Raw genomic sequence first — 22,200 nt, 5'->3', positions numbered from 1 at the left:
CCAAACACAGGTGCTCGGATCAGGTCTCACGCAGATGACCTCCCGAAACCACGAGCAAAGGCTAGCCCTTTCTCTGGGCAACGCCAAAGTCCTTACTCCACAGCGTGGGCATGGAATGAGGTGGGAGATGGGAGCCTTTTTCCCCCAGTGGTTGAGACATGTCAAAGGAAGACTGGCCAACTCAGGGGAGTAACTGGACATAGGCGTTAAGCACTAGGGAGGCCCCGAAATGAGGCTCTGCTCCCACCCCTGGAGAAATGGTGCAAAACCATTGGCACCAGTGTGGAACCAGAGCGGATACTGGTGTGAGAGGCACGAGGGGGGAGGTTGGAGCATCCGTGTGGAACTTCCCTACAGGCAGTCAGGAGAACAAGACTGAAGTTCAGGTAAGAAAACGGATTCGGATTCTTGCTGTGCTAGACATTGCACTTTCTCATGTGCACGTCCTACCTCACGGTGCTCTTTTGCGAACATCATTATTGTTTACACGTTACGGAGGAGGAAACAGACGTTCAGGGCGGTGAACTATCTTCCGAGGCCACAGTGTGAATAAGGAAAATGAACTCTGTTGTCAACAGGGCACTGACCGACTTCATTGTAGTTCACGTATCCATTAAACATTTTATTGCCAGTCGAGAATAGAGTCCTTCCCTGGCTCCAACGTTATTTGTTGTCTTTCATTTGCTGTGAGGGCCTTCACTATAAGCCCGCCATTTTTGTGTGCATTTATGATGTTATAGAGATTCTGGTGAATTCTGAAGAGGTGAAGTAGGAAAGAGATTGCTTTAACTCGTAATGAGTATTCGTGGCTGAAGAGTGTACCTGTGCTCTGTGTTCAAAGAAACCCAAAAGCTTCTATTTATACTGCAGGGGTACATAGCAAATAATATAGATAAACCCAAATTTAAAACCGTGCATTCGGATTTTTTGAACGTAGATATAATGGAGCATTTGTTCTACAGACCAGGCTTTCGTCCAGTTCAGGAGAAAAACTTACCAACCCACCACCATGCATTATTTCCTAGAAGACAGTTTTAGAGACTTGGTAAATTTTCTTTTCTTTTTTTTTTTTTAAAGATTTTATTTATTTATTCAACAGAGATAGAGACAGCCAGCGAGAGAGGGAACACAAGCAGGGGGAGTGGGAGAGGAAGAAGCAGGCTCACAGCGGAGGAGCCTGATGCGGGGCTCGATCCCAGAACGCCAGGATCACGCCCTGAGCCGAAGGCAGACGCTTAACCGCTGTGCCACCCAGGCGCCCCCTTGGTAAATTTTCTGAACCGAGAAGACTGAGAATCCCTCGTTAACAGAGGTGAGGCAAGGACCCTTTTAATTCGACATTGTTTCGGGGTGCCTGGGTGGTACAGCGGTTGGGCGTCTGCCTTCGGCTCAGGGCGTGATCCCGGCGTTATGGGATCGAGCCCCACATCAGGCTCCTCCGCTATGAGCCTGCTTCTTCCTCTCCCACTCCCCCTGCTTGTGTTCCCTCTCTCACTGGCTGTCTCTATCTCTGTCAAATAAATAAATAAAATCTTTAAAAAATAATAATAATAATTCGATATTGTTTCACCTAACGTCTTTGCTGGAATTGACTGGTGCTGTGATTCACAAAGGAGTCGGGGAGAGAAGTCAAGGATGGGAAGTATTTTCGTAATACCGCTGAAAGTGTGCCCTACGTGAAGGAGGTGGGGTGGAGGCCCTTCTCAGGAGGTAATCCTAACATCAACAGCCAGTATTCATAGTTCCTCAAGTATGCCAGACCCCGGGGAAGTTCTTTGAACGTGTGAACTCACAAGAAGACTATGGGGTAGGTGCTCGTACTATTCCCATCTCAGAGATAAAGGGACAAGGAGTCAGAATTTCAGGGCCAGCAGTTGGGGTCCAAGCCTGTGCCCTCAGTCCCCCAGCAGAAGGTCATTTGATGCTTCAAAGTGGTTTATTGCTAGAGGTCACTAGTTTCGAGAGGCTTCCGCCTGTATGCTCAGAACGGACCGCGTCGTCCTATGCAATCCCATACCGTACGGTTTATCACTAGCTCCATTTTCTTAAAGAGGACATCAAAGCTTAGAAAGTGGAGTGGCTTCCCTTAAGTCACCCATCACCAAATGCCAAAAGCCAGCGCTAGAGGCTAGACCCGTGTGACACCAAAGTGCAGCCATGCAGTGATTGCCCAGCAAGAACGATGCCCAAGCATTGTAGGTCCCTAAATGCAAAGACTCGGCCAAGCATTTCTTCTCTTGGACCAGCTTCTCCTTGCAACGTCTCTTCCATCGCGTGGCCAAGAAGTACTGTGTAGAGGGGTGATTCCCTTCTTCCCCGACCCCAAGTTAAATAAAAGCACATAAACCTGCCCCTAACCTCTCCTGCTACACGCAGTCGATTTGACGGTGTGCCTGACTTAGAGGGTACTGACGTTCTTCCAGGGAAAGCGTAAAATTTTTTTTTTAGTGAATGAATACCTGATTAAGTTAATGACGCTGGGCCAGGGGGAGGAGGAGCCGTTTGGCAGCCGAATTCTGTAGGGTTTCTGGCAGCTCATTCAACGTCCTCACTGCTCCACCAGCTTGGTGCTGGCCGCGCGTGAGCCCCGTGAGAGACTGAAGTAATTATTCAGCTTTTTGATTGAAAACAGCTGCCGGTAGCGAGTCATCCCATTGTCCGTTTGCTGGTGATTGGAAACGACTCAAGGGCATCATCGGCTTCACCATGTAGCCTCGTTCTGAAATAAATGAAGGTAGAAAGTAGGTTTCCCACTTGGTCTGCTTTTCAGAATGAACCATTCATCTTTGGAGGGTCAGAACTCAGCCACCCATTCAGAGTGAGTCATACCCCTGATTTTAAAACAAACATTTATTTCAGAGAGAATTCTTATCTTGGCTGATTTACAGCTTGTCTCCCTGTCCTTTCTATGCTTGATTTAGGCTGGTTTCAATAAAATTGTTGTCTTTGTAAATACATATTCCTTCCAGTAAGTCCAAAGACGACCAGAAGCATTTCCTTGGGGTTGATGGTAGAACAATCTGGACATAGTTGGGGATAATTGGATGCGGACTTTCAGAGGCCTTCCCACCACCACACATCTTTAACCACCTCTCACATGGCCCACTTGTACTTCCTGCTACAGGAAGGATCGGAGGTTAATCATCTCACATGAGAATTTGTGTTTGAAATGGAATCTCTAAGCGTGGATGCTTTTCAGATGCACGGTATTTTATGTTCTTTGTCATGAGTTCAATTTTTGATCCAACGCTGTATCATTATATCCAGAAACCTGGAGAAAGATCCAGAAACGCTTTGCCTTTTAGGAGCCAATTTCTAGGAAAGACAAAACTGCAGTAGGCAGACGCAGGATGAGGACAATAAACCAACGAAGAAAGGTCAGCAACCTAGAATGTCAAGAGGTGATGAAATTTCAGTCTGTACCCAGCACAGGGGGGTCATGATCTCAGGAGAAGGACACGCGAAAACAAGCTTCAAGGACAGTGAGGGCAATGAAGTAAGACCGTGGTAGTTATTGTGAGTGCTGGTGAGCCTCGGACAAGGAGGGCATGGGAGAGACTGCAGTGGTGTTGTGTGGCGTGGCTGAGATTTTGGAAACGTTTACAAAAGAATATAACAGTCGGGGTGCCCGCTGCGGGCAAAGGCGTGGAGGGGGTGGCCGGTGTGGGCCCAGGGGTGGGATTGGGAGGAGAGTCGAGCAGACAGCTGTAGGACAGTGTGTGTGTGTGTGTGTGTGTGTGTGTGTGTGTGTGTGTGTGAGAGAGAGAGAGAGAGAAAGAGAGAGAGAGAAAATAGAGCAGGACGCGGAGGAGAGGCACAGGATATGGGATTGGGAAAGAGAACGTGAAAGATAGCTTAGAACAATGGTGCTCAAAGTACGATTCCCAGACACTGGCGTCTGCAGCATCTGGGACTCCAGATGTGAGAACCACTGGATTAGAAAACAGGCAACAGGGCCCATTTGCGGTGGGGCAGCGGATGGCGTGGAAAGTGCTCAGAGCAGAGGGATACGCACACCCAAGGGCCTGGAGCCCCGCATGTTCGGGGTTGGAATGGGACACAGCTGCAGCCGCTTGCTTATGTGTTCTCTGTGGTGCTTTCACGCTACGGGGACAGAGTTGAGTTGTGACAGACACCGCATGGCTTGCAGAGCTGAAAATATTCACGAGGTGGCCCTTCCCCCAAGGCTTGCTGTCCCCGATACAGAGGGTGGGGCTGGCATGCCCTGGGGATAAAGTACAGGGGGACAGAGGAGGATGGGGATGCCAGCCAGCCCTCTGTCCTGAGCCAGCAGCGGCAGGATAGAGAGTTTGGGGATGCCACCTGAAAATCATGCTCCTTCCCTTTTTATCGCTCGTCGTCCCTGTTGGGAATGTGGAAAGGTGCGTATCATTTGAGGGCTTTTAAAGATGCCCTGAAGTCCAAGCAGGGAAAGCAGGCGATTTCTAGCAGGTGTTTGACGAGCCCTGCAGCTCCAGGCAGAATGGGGGGGGGGGGGGCCCAGTTTGAAAACAAAATTGCAGTGGATTTTCAGACTTTTAAAATCACGCCTTGTAAAAATTCTTTTTTATCGTGATAAAATATACATAACATAAAATTTCCCATCTTAACCCCTTTTAAGTGGACATTTCAATGGCATTGGGCACATTCACACTTTTGTGCAACCATCCCCACTATCTGTCTCTAGAACGTTCTCATCATCCCAAACTAACTCTGTGTACACACTAAAACAGTAGCTTCCCACCCGCCTCCCCGACCCTGGTCCCCTCTGTTCTACTTTCCGTCTCTGTGAGCTTGTCCATTCTAAGGACCTCCTATAAGGAGTACTGTACACTATTTGTGTTTCTGCGTCTGTCTTCTTTCACTTAGCATGTTGGTTCCAGATTCACCCATCTTGTAGCATCTATCAGAATCCCCTTCCTTTTTAAGACTAAATAATAGGGGCTCCTGGGTGGCTCAGTTGGTTAAGCATCTGCCTTCGGCTCAGGTCATGATCTCAGGCTCCTGGGATCGAGCCCTGCGTCGCACTCCCTGCTCAGCATGGGGTCTGCTTCTCCCTCTGCCTCTGTTCCTCCCCCCCACTCATGCTCTCTCTCTCAAATAAATAAAAATATATATATTTTTTAAATACTGAAAAATAAATCACCCCTTGTATAGCCAGACCACATCTTGTTTATCCATGCATCTGCTGATGGACAGTCTAGTCATTTCTACCTTTTGTCTGTTGTGAATAATGGTGCTGTGGACACTGGCATACAGGGTCCTCTGAGCCCTGCTTGTGCCTCCTCTGGGTGCACACCTAGAAGGAGAATTGCTAGATCCCATGAGAATTCCACATTTAACTTTCTGAGGAACCACCAGACTGGCTTCCCCAGCTGCTGCGCCATTGTACGTTCTGCCAGCAGTGCGCACGGGTGCCAATTTCTCCACATCTTCTCCAGTACTTGTTATTTTCCTTTTTTCTTTTTTTTCCCTCTTTTTAAGTAATAGCCATTCTCATGGGCGTGTAAGTGGTATCTCGTGGTGGACGTGTAATTAATGTTCCAAATGCAGCCAAAGGAGCCGGGAACACCGTCTTTATGTGGGCGGGGTGGGGCAGAGGATTGGAGGCTGTATTTAAGCATCATTGAGACACTCTGCCAAGGAGTGGTGGAGGTAGAAGGAACTCAAAGCCCACGTGTGTGATCTCACCTCTGGCTGCACATTAGAATCCCCTGGGGCATCTTTGAAACTGCCAGTGCTGGTCCCTACCACCGGGGATTCAGATTTAGGCATCTAGAGTGAGTCTGGACGTTGGTATTGTTTTTAAAAGCCCCCCCGCCCCGGGTGAGTCTGATGTGCAGCGAGGGTTGACCTCTTAGTCTGTAGGTGCAGAGAGGAAGGCCCCATGACCAAGGCTCCTGGGTTCCTTGTCTCTCAGCCCAGAGCGGCTGCCGCGGACGTACTTGTTGTTGAGCAGAACCAAGAACACGGTGAAACCACTACTGTCCCGGGCATGTGGGCAACTTCCTTTGTGTTCTGCAGAAAGTACTTCCTCCAAAATCTGGAGAGCCAGCAGATGGGGCCCAGCCCTCCATTCAGTCTGGTGAGGTGGTCAGTATCCAGGGGCCGTGGCAGATTTCCAGCAAGTCCGTTCATTCAGCAGATGTGCAGAATATTGAGACACCAGCGAGTTAGCTGGTGGGTTGCCCCCATTGTTCCAATACTCTGAACTGTGGACCGAGAAAATTGAGCCACTCGATGCTCTTATATGCGTGTGCCATGGGGTAGTTGCCATGGGGAGGCCTTCTCGACTGGGCCCTGGCCCAGACTGGATTATGCCGGGTACCATGTTCTCCTCCCTCTTTCTGTTCTCGTTTGCCTGGCCACTGTTTGGAGGGACACAGATTTGGACTGATCTAGTCGTCGGTTAATGATTTGTTCTCATCCATGAATCCTGGTCGACTTCATTTATTGTGTGTGTGGGTTTTTTTAAAGATTGTATTTGTTTATTAGAGAGAGACAGAGAAAGCACAAGCAGAGAGAGGGGCAGAGGGAGAAGCAGGCTCCTTGCTGAGCAGGGAGCCCGACGCGGGGCTTGATCCCAGGACCCCTTGATCATGACCTAAGCGGAAGGCAGACGCTTCACCAACTGAGCCACCCAGGGTTCCCTGTTTATCACTTGATCTGTTTAAGTGTATAATCATCAGAAGCTGTAAGAAGGAGTTTGTGGGCCAAATACAAAGTTAGAACGGTTCTCACAAGACTGCCCTTACTTCTGACACCACTTACAAATTTGGGGGGCATCCCCAACCACCCTCAGTTTCGAGAATTCACTAGAAGGAGTCACAGAACTCATGGAAAGCTGTTATACTCACAGTTATAGGTTATCACAGAGAAAGGATACAGACTTCTATCAGCCAGGGAAGAGGCATATTGAAAGGAGTCTGGGGGGGCCCAAAGCTGCTGAGCTTCCAGGCACCTTCTCCCCAGGGAGCTGGGGGGTCTTGTCTCCTCTGGCCATGATGTGTCCGCAGGGAGTATTGCCCCCCAGGGAAATTCACTTGAGCCTTAGTGCCTAGAGTTTTTATGGGGGCTTCACCGCCTACCACCCGCAGGGCTGCTCTTTTGTCCCCAGACCCTCCCAGAGGTCGGGTGAATGGATACCTTTAATCCTGTGTTCCTCCAGAGGTCCGAACAGATACTGCCTGGCCCAAAACCCCCATCCTAGTAAATCACGTGGTTAGACAGTCTGGTGGCCAAGCCCCCAGGCAAACAGACATACTGCTATCAGACAGGACGTCCCAGAGGCCAGACCTGTCTTGGAGTTCGGTTAATCCTGCACTGCCTACCAGCAGATCCACTGTCCAATGCGAGAACGGGAACCCAGGTTCCTGTAGCAGATACACCAAGATCTTCATCTTGTTTCTGCCATTTGTGACCCACGTAACCTTAGGCAAGTCGCTTACACCCTGAGTCTGAGCGCCCTTGTCTCTGCCATGGAGTGATCGTAATATACTGGTTGTTACTTCTCTGAAAGGCATCACTCTAGCCTGCACTAAGAAAGCCCCAGTGACTTCTGTGATTCATGCTTTGCCCTGGGGAGGCTGGGTCTCAGGAGGTCTCAGGGCCTTTGTCGTCAAGAGGACTGAAAAATGGTACAGTATCCTAGAGACTGGAAAACAACCAGAAGAGGGAAAGCAACATTTACCACCCTGGAGAAATGCCTTGTTCGTTGAGGGATTATTCAGAAGCTCTCACTTTCCTTCCTTCCAGCCACATCAAGGGCACTGAATGCTTTGAGACCCCCTCAGAATGCCTTCGTGCCAGAAAGGCATTTTTCTAACTTGATGGAGATTTTCACCTTCTCTGTTCATAAACTTGGGCCGTCTGATCTCCCGGAGATCCAGCCCCTGGTGGCTACTAGAATCTGAGCCTCCTCCAGCTTCTGCTGGTGCTTTGCTCTGCGACGTGTAGCAGGACTGAGCAGAGTGTGTGCAAGGAGACAGCTGGCAGCCTTCCTGGGGGATGTGGAAAGAAGAGTCTGCATTTCTCCACCATGCCTTTTGGGAATTACTCATCCAAGAAGTATTGTGGAAAAGCAGGAGCAAGGAACCAAAACACTTACCCTTCACCAGGAAACGCCTGTAGCTTGAGTTTGGCAGCCCCCTTTCTGTTTATTCTCCTTGTGTGTGTTGAGTGGCTTGCACGCTCTTTGGTGCGAATGAGAACCTGTGCACTGGGGACTATTACAATCCCATCGATCAACTGAAGAAAGAAAATAAATGCTCAGATATCCGTGACTTTCTCTTTTACGTAAATCACAGGTGTGTGTGTGGGGGGGGAATCCAGATGTTTGAAAGGATTGATTGTTTGAAGGTAACTGTATTGATTTTAGCCCAGGAGTGATGAGCGGCAGATGGATGCAGCAACTGGGACTTCACAAGAAAGCCTTTGCCGCGTTAAAATTACGATGGCTACTATTTTATTGAGTGTGTACGTTATACCAGGCGCTGTGCATGTGCCCAATTAATTGGCAGAGACGTTAATTACAGCATGACACATTGTTGAAACACTCGCCTCCCTCAATGGGGCATGTGTGTAATTTAAGATTAAAATTACGTTAAAGGAGGGGCGCCTGGGTGGCTCAGTCCTTAAGCGTCTGCCTTCGGCTCAGGGCGTGATCCCCGCGTTATGGGATCGAGCCCCACATCAGGCTCCTCCCTGTGAGCCTGCTTCTTCCTCTCCCACTCCCCCTGCTTGTGTTCCCTCTCTCGCTGGCTGTCTCTATCTCTGTCGAATAAATAAATAAAATCTTTTTAAAAAAAATAAAATTACGTTAAAGGAGAAAATATATTACATAGGCAGTTAGGGGTGAAGCCAGATTTAGAACCTGTACCCTCCCCACCCACAGCTTATTCTTTTTATTATGCTCTGTCCTCCTTCTTATTGGTAGTAATAATAATATTGATATGTATCAATCAGTATTCATATAATATCATATGCATAATATTCCTTCCTATCAGTATTTGTGTAATAATATTAATATTTATCCTGATATCGTATATATGCCAACGGGTATGAATGCTTAATGAATTCTGTGGGGAGATATACCCATGGAGTGCTAAGAACATTAAATGAGAGTCAAAAAAAGACAGATGCTTGTCCTCCCAGCCCCGACTCTGTATTACTCTAGCCAGTTCTTTGCACCTGTCGCAGCAGCAGTGAAGGGGGCCAAGCGCCACTGCCCGCAGAACAGTTCATTCTAGGGCAAGGTGAGAGCCACCAAGTGAGGGGTTCAGCCAGAGTGTTGAACACACGGAGATTTGGGTGTCCCTGGGTAGCGCATCTCGTACCCAGGCTACCCGAGAGCAGAAAGGTATTTGCTTGTGTATTGAGCCAAGGAAGGTCTTGACAGAAGGGCATTTCCAGCTTTTCTTAAAAACTCAAACTCCACTGGACAATTCATTTGGGACCGGTTTCAATCCAGATGGTTATCCCTCCAAGTGATTATTTTTCCGTCTTGAGCCTTTCCAGGAATTCCAGCACGGGCAGGCTGCCAGGGGACACTGGCTCCCCAGATGCTGCAGTGACATTCCACGTGAGCCTATTTCCAGGGATAGCAGAGCCCAGCTGCGGGCTTTGCCCGCTCCCTCTTCTTTCACACATCCTGTCCTCCAACATGCACGAACGTGGGCCGGGTCCCCGTGTGGTGGACCCCATCTGCAGGACAGATCTCCTGGTGTTTCCGTGGAGGGGGGCAGAACCCACTGAGAATACCCCCCGTCTCATGGTCGTCATGTTGGCTAGGAGCCGTAATGGCAGAAGCCAGGAATCTGAGTCAAGTTTCACCCAAATTCAGGGAAGGCTGTCTCTCCGTGTGGCTCGCAGCAGTAGCAAAGAGCGGAGCCCCACTTAGGCACGAGGGACACGACGGTGTCGCTGCTTGCCAGGGGGAGGAATTTAGCAGAAAAAGAACAGCCAGAGCAGCCGTGTGTCTTGAGGAATCCCCTCCGACATCTCGGTCGAGGCTTTCAACCAGAAGGATGACTCCGAGTCCCTCAGTGCTACGCCCAGCCAGGCAGCACCCAGATGCGGTGGTCTTCTTCTGCATGGATTCCGATCTTCCGATCACTCCATTATGTTTAGTGATGGTACTTGTTACCACAAAAATCTATAGGTGAGGGGTGTCTGGGTGGCTCAGTCGGTTGAGCAGCCAGCTCTTGGTTTTGGCTCGGGTCATGATCTTAGGGTGGTGGGATCGAGTCCCGCGTCGGGCTCCACACTCAGCGCAGTCCACTTATCCCTCTCTCCCTTTTCTCACCCCTTTGCACTCTCTCTCTCTCATAAATAAATAAAAGCTTTTAAAAAAAATCTATAGATGAACGGGCCCCCAAAACTATTGTTCACGGTGCCCCTGCTATGAAGAGCACGGCTGTTTCCTCTGCCTTTTCCTCGTCCTACTAAAAGCCCAGCTATCAGTGGTGGCAGATCCCTGTGTCCACAGCCAGTCCCCACCTCAAAGGGAAGCACTGTGCGGTGTGCATCGTGGCCATTGGTGGAGGGCACCTCCCCCTTGAGCGCAGACTTGAACTTGTTTTTTGTGATGCTGGATGGGGAGCAAGTGTGCTCGTGTCCAGGGTTCTGCATGTCCGAGCCACGTGGAGTGTCCTCTCGGGGGGCTCAGCTCTACTAAGACCCAGGCCAGAATTGGGTGGGTGGCATTGAGCTGGGTGTTGGGTGGTGCTGTGAGGTGACAAGATCCTGGTCTCTCCTCCTTAGTCACCCCGGGGCCGTGGCGCTGAATACCGCGTTGGCCACAGTCCATGATTAGCGCTGACTACGGTGTGCAGACTCCTTGGCTATCTTTCCCCCTCTTACCTCTCTGCGTCCTGTCTCTTCCCACGTGGAAGAGAAAGAGCTTTGCCATTGGGCTGCCATCTCCATGGTGTGTCCCAGTCCATCAGTCTGCCTAGCATCATGGTTGGAAAGAACAAGAAAGTCGTTTCCAGTGCTAGACCCCCTCTGACTCTGGGGCCTTACTCAAGCCTGTGTCCTCATGGAGGCACAAACCCCAAGAGTTTGTTGTGAGGGGTAAATAAGTTGAGTTGAGTTACTGAGTTCTTGGCATGTATTAGATGATCGATCAATGGAAGCCATTTGTATTCATTTCTTGGGGCCGCCATTACAAATGACCACAAATGTGGTATTTTATGAAACCTTAGAAACTTATCTCACAGTTCTGGGGGCCACATCTGGAGTTAAGATGTCCACAGGACAGTGCTCCCTCCAGAGGCTCTTAGGGAGGATCTGTCCTAGACTTCTCCATCCAGGGGGCTTCTGGTGTTCCTTGGCTTTGCGCCATATAACTCCACTATCTTGCCTGTGCGTCTCAGATCTTTCTCTGTCTTTCTCTTACAAGGAGATTAGTCATTGGATTTGGGGCTCACCTGGATAATCCAGGATCATCTCATCCTGAGATCCTTAATTACATTGCCTTTTTTCCAAATAAAGTCACACTCACCGGTTCCAGATGGACATACCTTTTGGGGGTCCCCTACCCTGTCTGATTAGTGATACAAATTAAGGGAAACACTTAGGTATTCTTCATGTCCTTAGGTACTTGTGTAGACTGTGGATGACAAGCTGTCATTCTTTGATGTTTCTCTTCAAGCTCTCTGCACTTCGGTGAAGGTCAAGATCCATGTCTAAGGATGCAGAGGAGAGAAGGGGGGGCCTTGTGTGTGTTGGGGTGAGGATATCAGCCTTTATGCAAAGTTGCACTCACCTCTCAAGCAGTCTCTGGCCTAGCGAGACCTGGGTGGGGCCCTCCATCCCCTTCTGAAGCTACCTCATGTTGGACCAAGAGACCTGCCCAGTGAAGCTCGGTGCTAGGCAGAGCAGAGAGGGCAAAGAAGCAGTTTTCATTGAGGACACAGCAAAAAGAAAATTGGAAACTAGGCGAGGCTTATAATAAGCAAGCCCCGTTGACACAGATAAAATCACAGTCTCAAAATCTTTGTGATGGGAAAAAATATAGAAGTAGGTGGCCTGAGCACCTGGAAGGACTAGCGGTCTGTGCCACCTATCAAGGACCATCAACTAGAGTCTCCGAACTCGGTCCCCATGGTTGGGGTGATGCAGGGATCCCTGCCTCATTAGGCAGCCCAGCCCATTCTTAATAGTTCTGATTACTTTCTGATTTTTACTGTACATACTCACGTAATGTTCCATTTTCCTGCCTTCCAGGGACAGCCCTTTATAGACCTGAGCATTGCATCTACAATCCAGCTTCTCCTGTACTTCCCCAAGCCATACATTCTCTGTTGGCTCCTCTGTTACTTGCCTGCCTTATGTCCAGACCACCCACTAACCCGACCATTCCACCCCAGACCCGCCCCACTGTGCCCTGACCCCTGGGACTACGGTTTTACCAACATATGATGTTGCAGTATTTATCCCTTTATTCTGAACATTGGGCTTTTATCAGTGAAGCTTGTAATTACTCCAGTCTTTCAGGCCCCATACCAAACTGTTGGTTCCTATTACATGTACGATCAAACAAAAGATTCCTGGGCTCCTTCATTTGAACCAGTCTTAAGCCAGATCGCTCCAGCCCCTGCTATCAGATGAATTGAGCTATTGAAACCGAGGGCAGGCATTTACATGTATTCTCATGAATCTTAATTTTCTTGGTTTTGTGCCATCACTTCCAGCTTCTGAGGATATATAGGTTCCCCCCACTATCTGAAAGTAGAGCGTTCCTACGGAAACTCTTGTGCGCCAACATGATATTAAGTGAAGAAGCAATTATCATTAATTTACATGGAGAAGGTTTGAGCGTTCCCAGACCCCAAAATTAACCTCTCTTAGGCTTTTCTGATACCTCAGGACACATCTTGCTAACAGATGCACAAAATAAATCCAGATAAAGCCCAGATGCTGCAAGACACAGTTCAAACTATGGCGGCTTGATGCCGAGATGCTGGGTGTAGTTCCTAGAAAAGGCGCTTGGTGGCGCCACTCTCACAGCTCAGGATTCATGCTGCCTCTACAGTCCCTCCTGGCAAAACAGATGCAGAACGCTACCTTTGCTTTTAGCCTTTTTTTGTAAAAGCAAAATCCTCTTTGGATTTCTTTTGGTTCGCAAAAGCAGGTGCTAATGTACGTCTTTAGCAAAAGCAAAGTGTGTAACACAAACTTTCAAAAAGGGCAGGATCCCTGTATTTGACTATTAATTGCCGTGATACAGAAAGCTTCTCTTCCAGCTTTCCGTTGCCTCTAAACACGACAACAAAAACGCCAATAAAATGTAGAGCAGAATAGACTTAAAAACAGAGTTCTGGCATTCCATTTGCTCCACGTGGACATTGAACAGTTAAGGCCCACGGTACATACTAGAAAGGAAGTAAGTAGTTGATGAATGTGTGATCCCCTTCCCTCGGGGCATGCTTGTCCAATCAGCAGCGAAGGTATCTAATTGTACTTTCATCCAACACACCCTTCTCCATCCTGGAAGCCCCACGGATGACAGGGTTAGGCCTACTTTTAATATTTAACCTCAATCAAGCGCTTTCTGCAGCGCACAACACAGACCTTCCAGTTCAGCAGTAGCATAAAACAGAAAGGAAGATGGACACATTCAGGACTTAGAGAATCCTTGCTGTGCCCTGCTGACCTTGCCCATCAGGGCCAGATATTCTGTCTCCTAAATGCTCATACAGTCTTTCCAGAACTTACCCAAGCTCCTTGTCTGCATCTCTTCCTCTCTAACACTGAAACCGTGCCTCGTGAGTGGGATCCACTCAAACAGAGAAACTCACACCATGGGGCGTGCTAGGCAGACCAACCCAGTTTACTGCCATGCCTTTGGGGTGCCTTTTTAGGACTGTAGGTATCAAGCTCCAAGGAGTGGCTCCCACTCAAAGCAGTTCGTTGTTATTTACAAGATGGAGTCAGTGGGGACACATTCACACATCTGCCAGCTCAGAGGCGTCTCGTTTTCCCATCATTTCTGAAACAGCGTAAATCAATGGTAATGGGGGAAACTTTTTGAATTATAGCAGAGATGGAAGCGTGGGGCTTCTTTTGTTAAATTTTGTTTTTCTTCTTGGAGATGATGGAGTCATGTATCAAAGTGATGATATCGGCTTTTTTTTAAGTGTTTCCCTATACTTTTTGAAGACACAAAAAACCAGAAGACAAGGAGCATTCATTACTTAGAACTACGTGGAGTCTAAGTGACCCCAAAATAAACTCGTGAATATTCCTGAAATATTAGCTGCTTATCTCCAAGGCTCCATCCACTCTGCATTTGGATATACAGCACCCAGTTTCATTTCTCAGAAACTACTCCATCAGAAAGAGAGGCTAGAGATGTTTAATTTGTTGAGGAGCTGATGATTAGAAAATTTAATCTCATACCTGAGGTTCTGAAACCTTTCTGTGAATATGAATCATCTGGAGATCTAGTTAAAATGCAGATTCTAAATCAGGAGGGCTGGGGGGGGCATGAGATCCTGCATTTCTAGAGCTCCTGGGGGGGGGGGTTGGGGGGGACTGGCATTGCTAGTCTCAGGACGCACTTTGGAGAGCAAGGCCTTTATGCCACTGAGCTAAATTTTAAAGAGAGAGAGAGAGAGAGAGAAATGTAGACATAGAGACAGTTAAGATGAGTGCATTCACAACAGAGATTCTCAGGCAAACCCTGTGTAAGTTTGCCTTGATTCATCGAGTACCTTTCTCAATAATAATGTTTGCACAATGGGATCTGCATATGGGGTTCTTTGGTAGCTTAGTGTTTGGAAGAACTCTTTCTGTTGTTCATCCAGAAGTGAGCTCCCCAGGGGCCCCGGTGAACCGCTGGTGTTTTTCAGCCCCAAGAAGGTAATTAGGGACACTAAGGCCATTTGTCTGCAGCTAGAAAGAGACCCTAAAAGCAAAAATCCTACTCTCCTTTTCTGTTCTTCTCTTTTTTGTATCTCTTTCTCTCCCCCTTCCTTTTTTACCCTTCTGTGCTATTCCACCTTCAAAATATACCTCTCCCTTATTTCAATGCCATTTCAATGCCGTGAATAATCAAACAGCCTTCGAGAGACCTGGTGGCAAACTGTGGCGCCCTCTGGTGGTTCTCTGAAATACAGCGACTCAATCCCTCCCCTCACAGTGCTTCTCCTTGATGGGAGATCCAGATAGGACAGAGCGGGTGAGCATAGAGAAGGGACACATGCCCCCAGAATTGTCTCCTCCAAGCTGCACTGGTAAATAGGAGACATGTTCCTTCTAAATGTAGCGGGAGGATAGATTGAAATTTTTTATCAGTCGGGCCCTAGTTTTTCCAGCTCCTGGGTTAATCTCTGGATCCTGGATTAATCATAAGTATTATCTGGAAAAGATGTTCATCAGTGGATCGTTTTTCAGAAGAATGAATTTGAATCTGTGCATTAAGGCCAATATATCTTAGTGGTCCATTAGCAGAAGACCAGCCCTGGAGTCTCTAAAGGGACCTTTAGGACCAGCTAAGCCAGTGTCTCTCAAATGAACACTATAAATAAACCAAGTCACTACTGAGAACCAAGTCAGCATTCCTTTTCAGATTCACTAAAGCTGGGCTCTTTAAAAAGTACCTTCAGAGGGGTTTTCTAGTTTTGTATATTGTGCATTTGGTTGTACAGGCAATTTTACATTTGCATTGCTAATGGACCTCTTCTGAATGTGTTTGACATTTTGCTTGGCTTTGAAAGGACTTTAATGCTGCTGCTTTTTCTTCCCTCGAGCTGCCTTGGGCTAATTAACCTATTCCCTTACTGGCTGGGCCTACTATATGCAAATGTTCTCATTTTGGATTCTGACATATCACTCTTGCATGAACATCCCTAATGAAATCCTGTGGGGTTTTATTGGAGCAGTGCTGCTGTGGAACCAGCAGGGGGCGCATGGACCAGTTTGCTTTGAGCAGATCTCCTAAATGACTTCTTTGCTACTTGGTCTGGGAATGTGGGAGCTTATACAATTGTTTCTTAAGTGACTCTTGAAATCTAAAGATAAAAGATCATTGTCAGTACTTTTTAAGCAGCCAGAAGGGGCCACTGATTTTTATAATTTTGTAGTTTAATTTTGTTCTGTCATTGTTTTGAAAATAGCACTGGGGTGCCTGGGTGGCTCTGTTTAAGCCCCCGACTCTTGATTTTGGCTCAGCTCAGGATCTCAGGGTGCAGAGATCAAGCCCTGAGGCAGGCTCCGCGCTGAGTGGGGTGTCTGCTTGAGGATTCTCTCTCTCTCCCTTTCCTCTGCCCTTCACCCCGCTCACACACTCATGCTCTCTCTCTCTAAAATAAATAAATAAATCTTTTTAAAAAACAGTACTTATCACTATAAAAAAGAAGAGAAATAGCACTGTCATCCTGATTGATTTGCAAATGCTGTGTGTAAATTATGTGCTGCACTGTTTATAAAAGAAGGCTGTGCAGAACACAGTTCTTTTGGACTTCTAAAAGCCCTAGGTCAGGAGGGCAAATAATTGACATTACTCCTTCAACACAGCTATTTCTCCAGCATTAATGTCCTAGATCTCTTCCCTTTTCCATCCCAGTCTTTATTTTTTTTAATGATTTTATTTATTATTTGAGACAAAGATGGAGAGAGACAGAGCACGACTGGTGGGGAGGAGGCAGAGGGAGAGGGAGAAGCAGACTTTCTGCTGAGCAAGGAGGCCGATGCGGGACTTGATCCCAAGACCCTGAGACCATGACCTGAGACCGAGCTGAAGGCAGACACTTAACTTACTGAGCCACCCAGGCGCCCCTCCGTCCCAGTCTTTAAAGTGCCTCTCTTGTCACATGACAAATCCTGTTGTTACTGAAATGACCTTTGACATTGAGACACCGAATTTATACACTTTCACCTCATACATACCTGGATCACAACCATTAAGGATGGGGACTTCCTTTTGTGTCATGTGCCCTTTTATGGTGACATTCAGTGATCCTGCTGAAGCAAGAGCAGCAAGGACCACTAAATCATGGACCCAAACAAAAGTTACCATTGGTTGGGGGGGAGAAGCTGGTGCAGGCAGAGAGGAAAAAGGAAAGAGGCCATGTTACAGTAGGGATGTCGCCATTGCTTGGGTGTCGACAAGGTTCAGGTGCAGAAGTCTGCTGTCTTGTTGTGTTTGCTCGCAAGAGCATTTGGAGAAATGCCAAAACCCCCCAGGGCCTGACATTCCCAAAGCCTGATGCCCAGGCCCCAGGATCCCAGCACACCACACTGCTCCTGTCTACAGCTGCTGCCGGTAGGAGGCACTCACACCTGCTGCTTGTTAGCCCGGTTCCTGTTGGTGCCATTGATGTTCAGCCTGTTGCCAGTGGGCATCCATGTGCCCACAGTCATGGTAACTCGGGGCTCACTGGTCACTGAGGGACTGAGATGTGTGTCCATAACACCTGGCTCCCAGCCCACGATTTACAGATCCAGGGTTAAGCCACGGGTCTGACTGATCTGAAAGAGGTTTCATCTCTAGGGTTAGTGGTGGGTTGGCCCTTTCCAAGGAGAAAGGGCAGTGTGAAGAGAAAACTCAGAGACTACCTGGAAAAAAAGAAAGAGGAATGAAAGGAGCATGTGAAAGAACCTTCGATGCATCCGCCCTATTAGCGCATTCTTATTCTTGTTTTTAACCATAACCATATTCAGTTTTTAACTGTCTCGCAGATTCTTTTGGCTTTCTGTTACCATATGAGTAGCTGTACTGGGAATTCTTTGGAAACTTGTAGAGCAAAAGATTATTTTTGGCTGCCTCTGCTGAGTTGGCATGTGTACTGTGTGTGTGTGTGTGTGTGTGTGTGTGTGTGAGGGAAGAGGGAATGGTTGTGGATTGAGTATGGACCCAGAGTCAGGCAGAACTTGTGAGTAGTAGCTCTGGTAGATGAGGCTTCAGACCTTATGCCCAAAGACCACTCAGGATCCCCACTCTCCACCTGCTCCTTCCCAGCACCTGCATCTGAGGCTGACTTTCCCTGATGTCACCCTCCCTGTGGGCTTCATTTGATTTTCCAGCAAGGGAAAGAAGAGATGAGGAAGGGATCAGCATTTCTGAAAAGGAAATTTAGGAAATAAATAATCTACCCTCTAAGAAGAAAAGAAAAAAGGGAGAGAGGGTATTGAGAAACAGGTCTTAGGAGATGCAGATGGTCTTAGGGGAGTTGTTAATGCCATGAAAAGGCATCTGCTGTGGGGCGCCAGGGTGGCTCGGTCAGTTCAGCATCTGACTCTTGATCTCAGCTCAGGTCTTGATCTCAGGGTCGTGAGTTCAAGCATGGTGTTGGGCTCCATGCTAAGCTGGAGTAGACTTTTTTAAAAAATTAAAAAGCGAAAAGAAGAAGGCATCTGCTTGAAGGTTTTGAGTGCTCGATATCTTCCTGAGGGCCAGTGTTTTCTGTGCCTTCACGTTGGGGCTCTCATCAGGTTTTGGGAATTCACGGTGAAGCCAGAGGCCGAGTTTCAGTCTGATATTTTGATTTCCTTTTCCTCCTTCCCTTCCTCCTACCTTGCCTCTTCCCCTCGTCCCCACCCTCTTCCTTTTTCCCAGATTCCAGAGCTGCTGCCGGAGGATCGCACCCACGGGGAGATGATTCCTCATGAAGAGCCTGGATCCCCTGCAGAAATCAAATGTGACTTTCCATGTATCAGACTAAAACCAGAGCCAGCCAGACAGTGAAACAGTCACCGTGGAGGGGGGACGGCGAAAAATGAAATCCAACCAAGAGCGGAGCAACGAATGCCTGCCTCCCAAGAAGCGCGAGATCCCCGCCACCAGCCGGCCTTCCGAGGAGAAGGCGGCCGTGCCGCCGAGCGACAACCACCGGGCGGAGGCCGTGGCATGGCTGCCGGGCAACCCCGGTGGCCGCACCCACGGGGGCGGCAGGCACGGCCCGGCGGGGACTTCAGTGGAGCTCGGTTTACAACAGGGAATAGGTTTACACAAAGCGCTGTCCACGGGGCTGGACTACTCCCCACCCAGCGCGCCCAGGTCTGTCCCGGCGACCAGCACGCTGCCCGCGGCGTACCCTCCCCCGCAGTCCGGGACGCCGGTGTCCCCCGTGCAGTACGCTCACCTGCCACACACCTTCCAGTTCATCGGGTCCTCCCAGTACAGCGGGCCCTACGCCGGGTTCATCCCTTCACAGCTGATCTCCCCGACGGCCAGCCCCGTCACCAGTGCCGTGGCCTCTGCTGCGGGGGCCACCACTCCATCCCAGCGCTCGCAGCTGGAGGCCTATTCCACTCTGCTGGCCAACATGGGCAGTCTGAGCCAAGCCTCAGGACACAAGGCTGAGCCGCCGCCGCCCCAGCAGCAGCAGCAGCAGCAGCACCTGGGCAGGACGCCGGGCCTCATCACCCCGGGGTCCCCCCCACCCACCCAGCAGAACCAGTACGTCCACATCTCCAGCTCTCCGCAGAGCGCCGGGCGCACGGCCTCTCCTCCGGCCATCCCCGTCCACCTCCACCCGCACCAGACGATGATCCCACACACGCTCACCCTGGGGCCCTCCCCCCAGGTCGTAGTGCAATACACCGACTCCGGCAGCCACTTCGTGCCGCGCGAGGCCGCCAAGAAAGCCGAGAGCGGCAGGCTACAGCAGGCCATGCAGGCCAAGGAGCTCCTGAACGGGGAGGTGGAGAAGGGCCGGAGGTACGGGGCCCCGAGCTCAGCCGACCTGGGCCTGGTGAAGGCCGGCAAGTCCCTTCCTCACCCGTACGAGTCCAGGCACGTGGTGGTCCACCCCAGCGCCGCCGAGTATGGCGGCCGGGACTCCTCGGGGGTCCGGACCTCTGTGATGGTCCTGCCCACCAGCAACACACCTGCCGCGGACCTGGAGGTGCAGCAGGTCACGCACCGGGAGGCCTCCCCCTCCACCCTCAACGACAAAAGCGGCCTGCACCTGGGGAAGCCCGGGCACCGGTCCTACGCGCTATCACCCCAACAGGCTCTGGGCCCCGAAGGCGTGAAGGCCGCCGCCGTCGCCACGCTGTCCCCCCACACGGTCATCCAGACCACACACAGCGCTTCAGAGCCACTCCCGGTGGGCCTGCCGGCCACCGCCTTCTACGCGGGGACGCAGGCGCCGGTCATCGGCTACCTGAGCAGCCAGCAGCAAGCGATCACGTACGCTGGCAGCCTGCCCCAGCACCTGGTGATCCCCGGCACGCAGCCCCTGCTCATCCCGGTGGGCAGCGCCGACGTGGAGGGGTCGGGGGCAGCCCCCGCCATAGCCACGTCGTCGCCCCAGTTCGCTGCCATGCCTCACACGTTCGTCACCACCGCCCTTCCCAAGAGCGAGAACTTCAGCCCGGAGGCCCTGGTCACGCAGGCCGCCTACCCCGCCATGGTGCAGGCCCAGATCCACCTGCCCGTGGTGCAGTCGGTGGCGTCCCCCGCCGCGGCGCCCCCCACACTGCCCCCCTACTTCATGAAAGGCTCCATCATCCAGTTGGCCAACGGGGAGCTCAAGAAGGTAGAGGACCTCAAGACGGAAGACTTCATCCAGAGTGCCGAGATCAGCAGCGATCTGAAGATCGACTCCAGCACGGTGGAGAGGATCGAGGATAGCCACCACCCCGGCGTGGCCGTGATCCAGTTTGCCGTGGGGGAGCACCGAGCACAGGTAATGTTCACCCCCCCCCCCCCCGCCCAGATAGGGGCACCCACCATGCCGCTGTCACCATTCTCCTGACAAGATGAGTGTCTCCCAAGAGGCAGACCCGAATGTGCTGTGGGGAGAGTTCAGGGTCTTCATTTATATCCAGACTGTAGACCCATCCTCTTTTCCATCCAGGTTCTGTGAGAGAGGTAAGCCCCAGTGCATCCGCTGTTTGTAACGAATTCACTTCCGTACTCCTATAGACTGGGGCTAGTAAGGTACCATCCTCCGTAGGATTCAGAAAATCACCACTCAAGATATATATATATTTTTTATACTATGGCTTAGATGAGGAACCCTGATGGAGAAACGCTGCAGGGCTCCAGGCCCTTGGAGGGGTCATTGTGCCCTTTTTAGCTCTCAGGAAAAGACCGTGCTGGTCAGGATGGGGACATGAGATAGATGGTTACAGTCACCCCATCCCGTTCCAATGTCTGTGTTTTAAAATGTAGGTGCTGTTATCATTTAGGGGTGGTGAGGCCGACAGTTGAGAACACAGCTGCCATTGAAACTCAAGATCCCAAAAAGACAGGGCGGGCCATGCGGGGCTGCATGGGGAAGCACCAGGGTCAGTCAGGAGACAGAGGGGACCAGGAGGGAACACGGCCAAGAGCCTATATGGTGGTTTCCATGAGAAGCGGTGAGCGACATGGGGTAAGCAGGCCGAGGATTGGCTGGCATGAATAATTTCTGGGGGCTCTGGGCACAGGGGCTGTCCCTGGGTGTCTGGTACCTGGGCCTGGGGTGATGAGGGCAGGTGGACAGTGGCCCAGAGGTGAGAACCCAGTGGAGGAGGTGGTTGGGGAATGTGGGCGTTTGGTGTGCCTGTGAAGATCTCTCTCCCAGGGAAGGAATTAGCTATCCGTGGGAGGGGCAGTCCCTCCAGAGTCAGCAAGGCTCCAAGATACCAAAGCCTCAGAGTGTAGAAAATCGCAGGCCTGATTAACATCGTCTGGGAGTCCTAGGTGATGTCCTGAGCATGTAGTAAATAGGAACCCCAAGGGGTAAGGTGCAGTCAAGGTCACTTCTGTTAAAGCCTAGAAGTATTATTAACTCTATGAATTTTCACGGTCTTCTTCAGTCCAGTCTTGTACGGTGTCTTAAATCACTTGAACGCTTCTATTCCACAGCTCATTTATAGAAAACAGCACTTTCCCTGTCCAGGTGGCTTGGAGACAAACAGGTCTGGCCCCCAGGCTGGGGGCTTCCTGGCTCTCGAGCCCTGAGCCCCGCTCTCCTGGGAATGTTTCCACGGAGGGCTTTGAAAAACCCCAAAGTGACAGCGCATCCTTCAAGTTGGAGTTGAGAACGGTCATGGCATAGGTGATGTTTGGGTAAACAAAACGAAAGAAAAACTAGTTAATGGTGTGGACTGTTTTGAGGGTATTTTTAAGACATCAAGTTGCAGGGGAGGGGGGATTTTCCAGTGTTTTCCAGAAGTGCTTGTGAATGACCAGATGTGGGGTCTTACACAATGTCGGAGGGCCTGCCCTGCCAAGAGCTTTTTGCCCCCCTTTGTTCTGGT

At 50.1% G+C, this 22,200-nt stretch overlaps 1 protein-coding gene across 2 annotated transcripts in view; it reads left to right on the top strand.

Moving 5' to 3' along the window:
- Positions 1–22,200, top strand: part of ATXN1 (ataxin 1) — a 244,130-nt gene that overhangs the window by 200,857 nt on the left and 21,073 nt on the right. For both annotated transcript variants that reach the window (XM_057304837.1, XM_048225705.2), the window contains one exon: positions 18,563–20,639. In XM_057304837.1, coding sequence (XP_057160820.1) covers positions 18,723–20,639 — 1,917 coding nt within the window. In that variant the 5' untranslated portion in view covers positions 18,563–18,722. The remainder of the gene's footprint in view (positions 1–18,562; positions 20,640–22,200) is intronic.

Source organism: Ursus arctos, unplaced genomic scaffold, assembly GCF_023065955.2.
Source record: "Ursus arctos isolate Adak ecotype North America unplaced genomic scaffold, UrsArc2.0 scaffold_31, whole genome shotgun sequence".
NCBI lineage: Eukaryota > Metazoa > Chordata > Mammalia > Carnivora > Ursidae > Ursus > Ursus arctos.
The sequence above is the reverse complement of the archived record's forward strand: the minus strand, read 5'-3'. Positions and strand labels throughout refer to the sequence as shown.